The 10,562-nt window shown below is 35.5% G+C and overlaps 1 protein-coding gene across 1 annotated transcript in view; it reads right to left on the bottom strand.

Annotated features, from left to right (window-relative positions):
- Positions 1–10,562, bottom strand: part of LOC110591413 (transmembrane protease serine 11E-like) — a 49,907-nt gene that overhangs the window by 5,976 nt on the left and 33,369 nt on the right. The window contains exons 6-9 of the mRNA XM_021702316.1: positions 9,736–9,774; positions 6,801–6,978; positions 5,604–5,863; positions 4,876–5,018 (exon numbers count right to left, since the gene is read on the bottom strand). Coding sequence (XP_021557991.1) covers positions 4,876–5,018; positions 5,604–5,863; positions 6,801–6,978; positions 9,736–9,774 — 620 coding nt within the window. The remainder of the gene's footprint in view (positions 1–4,875; positions 5,019–5,603; positions 5,864–6,800; positions 6,979–9,735; positions 9,775–10,562) is intronic.

Genomic DNA, 10,562 nt, shown 5'->3' with positions numbered 1-10,562 from the left:
TATCTGCAAATAATGAAGATTATGTGTATATTTTCAAGTGACTCTTGTATTAAATTGGTTTTATTTTAGTATTTTATTCACAGGATCAACTTTGAATTTTCTGTAGAATTTTGTAACGGGACCAATCTATATTGTTCCATGTCTTCCTCCAGGAATAATCAAGGCCTCAGAGGAGACAAAGAAACACAATGAGTTAAGTCTAATCTTGAGTGTTTGCCAGGAGTGTGGAGAAAGGTTAACTGGGTGAAAGAGTTTAATATAGCAGATTGAACAATGCTGAACTGACTGACCCAGAGGTGAAAGTTGGGAATGGACAATGGTGAAGTTGGTCATGGATTAAGTGAAGTAAAACCAATAAAAGCAAAAAAAACAACAAACAAACAAACAAACAAACAAAAACAGGTGCAGTGTGTATGTGAGAGAGAAAAAACATGAAAAACTGAAAAAAAAATTCTTAGAAATGAATGATATGCCACTGTATGGACCTAGATTGGAAAACATACAGAATAACATGTAATTTCAAAACAAATTTGAAGCTTAGAGGAGTGCACATTAAACATAAGATCTGTCAAATCATGAAATTAAAATTATAGGAGTATTTACAGGTGTACCCAAGGAATCAGTATTGGCTTTGATTCTATCAGCAATGTGGATGAAGACGTAGAGGTCATAGCTGTCATAGAAGGCAAAGTCACGTAGCCTATATACTGGAAAGCAAAAGCAGGGTTCAAAATGATGTCTATGCTCTGGACCAAGATAAAATAGAATTACTTATTTTTTTACCCAAACTAAATTTAAAAGATAATAATTAATTAATTTTTTAAAAACCGGACTTTAGAAATAAATATAAAAAATTCTGAAAGGTAGATAGAAGAAGCCAGGAAAGCTAGGAACCTTAGGACTCAAGGAATGACACAACAGTGAGCTCCCTGAATTTACTTTTTTCCTCCACTTATCCTGAACATAGAGCTTAAAAAAATGTCAATCTAGCAACCTGCCAACAGATACAGATGAAAAAGAAGCCTCAAGAAAAGCTTTCTCTCTCCAGTCAAAGAAACGAAAAGGGGGCAAACTATGGAGAACAAAAAACTTTTAGATAATATCTGCTCTACTCCAGCCAAACACAGAAAAAACTGTGGCCCCATCCCAACCCCCATCAGCAAAGGCAAAGTAGGGAGCCTAGACTTCTATCCCTACCAGGCTATAAGAAGGCCCACTCCCCAACCAGAGAAGGCTGAGTTGGAAACCAGACTTTCATTTCTGCCAGATGATAATGAAACTCTTCTCTCTCTTTCTTATGGGGACCAGCTGGGAAGCATAGATTACTCAGGGGAAATGAGGCCTACCTCTCTCACTCAGTTAGGGTGATGTCAGAGGAGACCTAGTGGAAAGTCAGGGCTTTCCCCACTGCCAACAGTAATGAGGCCACTACCCCATGATGTCTGTGGAGGCCACAAAGGGAACAGTAACAAGGTTCTCCTAGCCAGAGTGATATCAGAGGAAGCTTAATACAGAGCCTAAATTCCACCTCCATCCAGCAGTAACAAAGCTCTTCTCCCCTACCTGGGTGTCAAAGGAGGATGAGTAGGAAATGAGATAGGATCTACCTACTTCATCCAGTGTTATGTCAGAGGAAGCATGCTAAAACAGAAGAATTTAAATAAGATCCAGAGTCTTATAATACTCAAAATGTCCAAGATATACCTGGAAATCACTTATCATACAAAGAACTAGGAAAATCTCAACTTGAATGAGAAAAGACAATCAACAGATACTGACACTGAGATGATACAGATATTGGTATTTTCTGACAAAATTTTAAAGCAGCCATGACAAAAATGTCTTAATGAGCAATTACCACTATGCTTGAAACAAATTAAAAAACAAGACGTTTCAGCAAAGAAATAGCAGATATACAGAAAGATCAAATGAATATATTAGACTGAAAAATGCAATAATCAAAAAACTGATTGGATGGGCTCAATAGGACAAAGATGACAGAAAAGAGAATCAGTGATCTTGAAGATAGAATGATAGAAATTATCCAGTCTGGGGGCACCTGAGTGGCTCAGTCGTTAAGCGTCTGTCTTCCACTCAGGTCATGATCCCAGGGTCCTAGGATCAAGCCCTGCATCAGGCTCCCTGCTCCACGGGAAGCCAGCTTCTCCCTTCCCTACTCCCCCTGCTTGTGTTCCCTCTCTCACTGTCTCTCTCTCTGTCAAATAAATAAATAAATAAATCTTAAAAAAAAAAAAGAAATTATCCAGTCTGAGCAATGGAATCAGGAATGGGGGAGAAAAATAAACAAAAGCTCAGGGACCTCTGAGCCTGTGACAAAAGAACTAACATTCCTATTATTTGACTCCCAGAAGGATACAAAAAAGAAAGTGGGGCTGGGAAAGCATTCAAAGAAATAATGGCTGAAAATTTCCCAAATTTGTCAATGGACATAAATCCGCACATCCAAAAAGCTGAGTAAAGATATTTTATTTATTGATAAAAATTTTTAAAAATTAAATAAAAAGTAAGTAAAAAAGCTGAGTAAACCCCAAACAGGATAACCCAAAGAAATCCATGCCAAGACACATAATCAAACTTCTGATAACTAAAGACAAAGAAAAATCTTGAACACAACAATACAGAAATGGCAGCTCATCTATAGGGAAAAAACAATTCTAGTAATAGCACATTTCTCACCAGAAATCACAGAAACCATGATCTAAATGATGAAAGAAAAGAACTGTCAATCCTAAATTCAATATCTGACAAAATTATGCTTCAGGAATGAGTAAGAAATAAAGAATTTTACACACAGAAAATCTGAAGGAATTTGTCATCAGCAGATCTACACTAAAAAAAAAGGCTAAAGGAAGTTTCTAAAACAGAAAAGGAATGATAAAAAATATCTTAGAAAACCAGGAAGGAATAAAGAACAAAATTATGAATAAATAATAAATAAATAAATAAATAAATAAATAAATAAATAAATAAATAAATAAAAATTCCCTTCTACTCTTGACTTTCTAAGTTATGTTTGGAACTTGAAGCAAAAAGGTTATCTAATGTGGTTCTCAATGTGATGTAGAGGAAATATTAAAATTTACATCAATATTATCATTATAAATGGGGGAAGGTAAAGAGGCTTAAGGGAAGGTAAGTTTTCTATTCTACACTCCATTTGAACTAGTAAAATCTCAACACCAGTAGATTGTGATAAGTTATGTATATACAACTTAGAGGAACCACAAAAATTTTTCCACAGAGATAACCTAGTCAAAAATACTAATAGATAAATCAAAATGGAATTCTTTAAAAAGCTACATAAGTATGATTCTATTTATATAACACTCTCAAAATTACAAAATTGTAGAGATGGAAAACAGATTCATGATTGGCAGGTGTTAGTGATGAAGGAGTGATACAGGGTTGACATCGGCCATAGCGACTGCTTTCTAGATATGTCTCTAGAGGCAAGGAAAACAAAAGCAAAAATAAACTATTGGGACTTCATCAATTATTCAACAATAAAAAGCTTCTGCACAACGAAGGAAACAATCAACAAAACCACAAGGCAACCTACAGAATGGAAGAAGTTTTTTGCAAATGACATATCTGATAAGGGATTAGTATCCAAAATATATAAAGAACTTATAAAACTCAAGACCCCAAAAATGAATAATCCAATTTATAAATGTGCAGAGGACATGAATGGACATTTTCCCAAAGAAGACATACAGGTGGCCAACAGACATATGAAAAGATGCTCAACATCACTCATCATCAGGAAAATGCATGTCAAAACCACAATGAGATATCACCTCACACCTGTCTGAATGAGTAAAATCAACAATACAAGAAACAACAGGTGCTGGCAAGGATGTGGAGAAAAGAGAACACTCCTACACTGTTTGTGGGAATGCAAGCTGGTGCAGCCACTCTGGAAGACAATAGGGAGGTTCCTCAAAATGTTAAAAAATAGAACTACCCTATGATCCAGCAATTGCACTATGAGGTATTTACCCAAAGAATACAAAAATACTAATTCAAAGGGATACATGAACCCCAATGTTATAGCATCATTATCTACAATGGCCAAATCATGGAAACAGCCCAAATGTCCACTGACTGGTGAATAGATAAAGAAGATGTAGTATATATATAATAGACTATTACTCAGCCACAAAAGAGAACAAAATCTGCCATTTGCAATGATATCGATGGAGCTAGAGAGTATTATGCTAAGTGAAATAAGTCAGTCAGAGAAAGACAAATACCATATGATTTCCTCATATGCAGAATTGAAGAAACAAAAAAAGCAAAGAGAAAAAAAGAGAAAGGGAGGCAAACCAAGAAACAGACTTTTAACTATAAAGAACAAACTGATGGTTACCAGAGGGGAGTGTGTGGGGGAATGGGTGAAATAGGTGATGGAGATTAAGGAGTGCACTTGTTGTGATGAGCACTGGGTGTTGTATGGAATTGTTGAATCACTGTATTGTACACTGGCAACTAATATTACACTGTATGTTAACTAACTGGAATTTAAATAAAAACTTAAGAAAAAAAAGAAAGTGATAGAGAAGTAGGTGTTACTATAAAGGAGATCTTTGTGGTGATGGAATAGTTCTCAGTTGCAGTGATGGTTACACAAATCTGCACATGTAACAAAATGCCATTGACTAGAAGCACACATTGCACCAATGTCAATTTCTTAACTTTTATATTGTACTATGGGAATGTGAGATGTAATGTTTGGGGAAAATGAGGTGAAGAATATATGAGACTCCTCTGTAAACTTTCTATAAATCTATAATGATTTCAAAATAAAAAGTGAACAAAAAATTCTGCAGCATACTAATAGGTCAAACCACGTACCTGGCACGCATCTCTTTTTCCTTTCAAGGATCCAGCACATAACATTCTAGGAGTTATGGCACCATTGTAAGATTGGGGTTCGTTACAGGTTTGAGTGTCTATGAGATCCACTTGTACTTGCCAAAGATGATTTTGACTACCACCTAAAGGGAGAAAATAGTCTTTATATTTGTATATATACATATACTCTATAAACCTCAAGAAAATCATAATTATTGGATGAGATGGCAATATAAGATATGTCTTTTTTTCAGGTACAGTCATATTTTGGGGGAAAAAATTTCCTAACTACTTTAAATGAAAAGGTAGGTACCTATTAGAGAATCTCAAGTTGTTTCAGTGATTTCCATCCCACGGCAAAAGTTAGAATGTAATTTCAGTAGGGAGAATGGTGACCTTATGATTCTCGCATCTTCACAATTTAGTATATTAATGATCCCCAATCTCTTCTGTGGTTAATTCCCTAGTAAAAAGTTCAGCCATATTTACTATTTCAGACCCTTACCAAGCACCATTACTACAATAGTAGGGAGGCACTTGATAGTAAACTAAAGCAATGAAGAAATGTACGTGTCTTCTAAATGACCTAGTTCACAAATAGTGTCTGACTTGCCCAGGTCCATATGACCAACGCACCAACATATTTTGGCATAATGACATTCCATTCTTTAAATGCCTTAGAATACCAAATTGGGTTACTATGGTTTGATTTCTCTTCAGATGCTCACCATCATTTTGCAGTGCTCCAAATCCTGTCACAAACATCTCATTGCCTGGGTGGAACTCATGGGATGCATCAGGGAGACAAATCCTATGTACTGCATTTGTGTAGGGAACAGGGCTAGAAAGCTCTGCAACTGAAATATCATAGTCATGTGATGGGTACTTATATTTTTCATGGACAAATATCCTTCGAAGGCCTTGTTTCATCTTTGGAGGCTTTATTGTTACTCCAAAGGAAACGGTCCATCTGTCTGGGTCCTTATACCTGAGGAAAAAGTACAAAGAATAAATTTCACTTTACCATACTACCAATGTAATGACTTATATTAAACGATTTAGGCTGCTGGTGTCAATATAAGTTTTCTTTTTAAAAAGACAATTTCTATATAAAGAAACAAACTCTTTCTAATCTGAGAATTAGGCTCGGGAGTAACATCAGGTAGAAAAACCACAGTGGTATGTTTTTTAGGAGATACATGCCACACTGCATCTAAATTGCTCACCCCAGATCCTAGGGCTTTTTGACATTTCTAGGAATCAGTGATTCCAAGAGACATGTGGAAAGCATATTTTATACAGAATGAAAGGACTAAATGTATTCTATGCACCATGTTCCCTACCCACAAACATTCACATTTCTCTGAAAACTGAAAAAGCTACACATAAATATAACTAAACATTACTATCCTGTATACATAGTCATTTTGTATTGGGTTGAAAGGTCTCTATTCTTTGGAATACAACTAGTCAAGTTACTCAGCTGAATTTGTTACTACCAAATTTCTTCATACTTAATACTTTCTTGCCATGTGAAATTTCCCCACTGAGATCAAACCTTCCATCCCCTATCCCCATCTCTGATAGATATACAGCAGAGAGATATGGCTCTTTGACGTCAAGCTGAAAGTCAAAAAATGACTTTAAAACTTCTTTAAAACTCCTGCTTCCTTTGACAAATTATTATTTATTTATCAATGGATAATTTATCTCCATGTAGTTTGATGCCATTTCCATTTCCAGGCTATTAAACCTCTTATTAAGGTTTATGAGTGTCCCACTCTTTGTGATGTATATTTTATCTTTATATTAAACTCATCTCTTTCCAACTTCATGAGGTATTTCCTTCCTGCCAAGCCCCAATGCACTTTGCTTACAAGTCTTTCACAAGCCAGTCATTCACAAGCCAGTCATTCAGGACTTACATTCTAAAGCAGTGAGCAGCACTCACAAGCCATGTGCTATTAATTAAAGTTGCTCCACAGCGATGGATTCCATCCCACTGCAGACTAGCTTGCCACGGCCATTCACCCTCTTCTACCTGTGTCCCACCGATGATCCTGACACTCTGACTTGTAGTTTTACTCCTTCGTGTCCCACAGCCTGCCAAAGAGAAATGATGCCTTACCTAACAGTTGCTTTTAAGTATCAAATTGTGTCACTATCTCAAATTTCCTTTGAACTTTGTGCTCCAATAGTATCAAATATTTTCTCTTGTTCTTACTTTTCCTTCAAATATAGCGGTTCACTAATTTAACAACTATTCATCTTGTGAGATTGAAGTCAATCATTACCTCCTCTAAGATGCCTTCTCTAACAATTGCTCTGGATTAGTTATGGCTCTTTTGATACTTCCATTATCATTGTCATCTTCATCATTATTTTTTAAATTTAATTTAATTTTATTATGTTATGTTAGTCACCATACATTACATCATTAATTTTTGATGTAGTGATCCACGCTTCATTGTTTTCGTATAACACCCAGTGCTCCATGCAGTACGTGCCCTCCTTAATACCCATCACTAGGCTAACCCATCCCCCCACCCCCCTCCCCTTCTACAACCCTCAATTTGTTTCTCAGAGTCCATAGTCTTTCATGGTTTGTCTCCCCCTCCGATTCCCCCCCTTCATTTTTCCCTTCCTTCTCCTAATGTCCTCCATGCTATTCTTTATGTTCCACAAATAAGTGAAACCATATGATAATTGACTTTCTCTGCTTGACTTATTTCACTTAGCATAATCTCCTCCAGTCCCATCCACGCTGATGTAAAAGTTGGGATGGCTGAGTAATATTCCATTATATATATGGACCACATCTTCTTTATCCATTCATCTGTTGAAGGACATCATGGCTCTTTCTACAGTTTGGCTATTCCGGACATTGCTGCTATGAACATTGGGGTGTATATGGCCCTTCTTTTCACTACATCTGTATCTTTGGGGTAAATACCCAGTAGTGCAATTGCTGGGTCATAGGGTAGCTCTATGTTTAAGTTTCTGAGGCACCTCCACACTGTTTTCCAAAGTGGCTGTACCAACTTGCATTCCCAATTCCCACCAACAGTGTAAGAGGGTTTCCCTTTCTCTGCAACTTCTCCAACATTTGTTGTTTCTTGCCTTGTCAATTTTTGCCATTCTAACTGGTGTAAGGTGGTATCTCAATGTGGTTTTGATTTGAATTTCCCTGATGGCTAATGATGATGAACATTTTTTCATGTGTCTGTTAGCCATTTGTATGTTTTCTTTGGAGAAGTGTCTGTTCATGTATTCTGCCCATTTTATGACTTGATTATTTGTTTTTTGGGTCTTGAGTTTGAGAAGTTCTTTATAGATCTTGGGAATCAGCACTTTGTAGTGTCATTTGCAAATATCTTCTCCCATTCTGTGGGTTGCCTCTTCATCTTCATCATTATCATCATCTCTCTATATATATGTGTGTATATATACATACATAGCTATATATGTCTGTCTCTATATGCATGTATATATGCTAATATAGTTACCAGTACTAATTATATATATACTAGTTATATATATTATATATACACTATTTAAATATATTATTTATATAAAAACATTGTAACAGGTTTATATATATATACACTAACATAGTGTATATATACTAATTATAATATAGCATATATATACATATATATCTTGATTTTATATATACATATATTACATATTTACATATATTATATATACACATACATATATATTATATATATACATATATATATAATATATATATATAGTTTATAACAGGGTTTCTCAACCTTGGCATTATTGACATTTTGAGATCGATAATTCTTTGTTGTGGATGACTGTGCTGTGCATCACAGGATATTTAGAAGAATCCCTGGCTATACATATTAGATGCCAGTAGCATCCCCCCTGCAATCATGATAACCAAAATGTCACAGTGGAGCATGACCCTATGGGGGTCAAAATTGCCCCTGTTTGAGAACAATTGCTTTAAAATTATGTGTTCATGTATTAGTTTCATACATCTAGTCTCATTAGAGTATGAGCTGCTTTAGGCAGGGATTATATCTCATCCATTTTATATCCCTTTTGCCTAATACACCACTAGGACACAACAGTTTCACAGTAAATATTGGTGGCAAGAATATAAACCATTGAGGTAACAGGATTATTCTTTGGTCTCATGTTTAATCAAGTTTGTGAATTAACCAATATTCTAAGCTGGTGAGTAGCATAATTCCTTTCATCTTTTTAAGATAAATATATTATGTACTAATTCCATAATTATCAAATGTATCCTCTAAATCACGGTGGAGTACTCTGCTGTAGAGGAAGGGAAATACTAGGCCTAGAGTCAGTACTTTTAAAATATAGATGAAGATATTATCTGGGCCTTCAGTAATTTTATTGGTATACACCCCAGCACCATAATTGCCTGAAATTCCCATAGCATGGGATTAAAAATATCTTGAAGATTTTATTTAGTGTAGAGTAACAGTAAGTTTCTTCCTGTAGCTGAAAAATACCAACATATAGATTACTTTTATATAATCTTTAGAAAATGTTTGTGAGAATGTATTGTAGATATCTGCAGTCAGAACGTTGAGTCTTTTCTCCCTTCTTTAACAACTATACAACTCACTTCCACTACACATCTTCTATAGGCACCTATATATCCATTCCATAGTTCTCCCAATTTTTTTTATTTAGTAATAAAATGTGCCTCAAAGATAAGATAAAGCATCTTGAGCTGTGCACAGACCAATCCGATTTTATTCTGACCCTATAATATCACACAATGTAAGCCTAAGTGATCTAGTGTTAACTTTTTACACTCACGTAATGCAATTTTAATAAATACATTACACTTACAATTGTTCAGAAAGTTGTCTGTTTCTGTCTTGTTGATTTCTGAAATACACAGAAATGGTGAATAGAACAGGGCAGCACATTAGAATTTCATAATGCCTCTGAGTACTTCAAATAGGAAAGGCTGGTTAATTCCATTGTAAGACAGAATCTCTAGGTTGTAAAAAATAAGAAAAAAATTTTAAAAAGCAACACTGTTAGATTATCATAGAACATGTTCATTGCCTTGGAAAAAGGGAGATATGAACAGTGTTTCTTTAATGTTAGCGTGGATAATAGTCACATAAGGAGTATCTTTATACTGTCAATTCCTGTTTCTCTTCCCAATAATTCTGACTAAGTAGTTTTGCAATGAAACCCAGGAATCTGAGTTTCATACCAGAAAATAAGATACAGTATTTCCCCCTCTTGGGGAAATAGTATTCTAAATCATAGTATTGATTCCCTAAATGCAATGATATTTTTACTATTATTTCAGGTTTTTTCTTTCACTAAATTCATAGAAATAGTCCCATTTCTATAACAAACCAGAGTGGCAGGTCCATAAATCTGTCCCTCATTTAAAAATAATGTTATCCCTTTCTAATCTTCTGCTGAAATTTAGAAAGACAATTTGCCCTCTTTTCAACTCTAGCCCATGGCTCCTTAGCTTATTGACTTCTCAGCGGTCAGGCCCTAACCCTGTGCAAACACTAAGCCAACCAACACTTACATAAAACTCTAAGCATTTGGGCACCTGGGTAGTTCAGTCAGTTAGGCATCTGCCTTCAGCTCAGGTCATGATCCCAGGGTCCTGGGATCGAGACTGCATCGGGCTCCCTGGTCAGCAG

The sequence above is a fragment of the Neomonachus schauinslandi genome, chromosome 2 (genome assembly GCF_002201575.2).
Source record: "Neomonachus schauinslandi chromosome 2, ASM220157v2, whole genome shotgun sequence".
NCBI lineage: Eukaryota > Metazoa > Chordata > Mammalia > Carnivora > Phocidae > Neomonachus > Neomonachus schauinslandi.
Note: the sequence above shows the minus strand (reverse complement) of the source record. Positions and strands in the feature narration are given on the sequence as shown.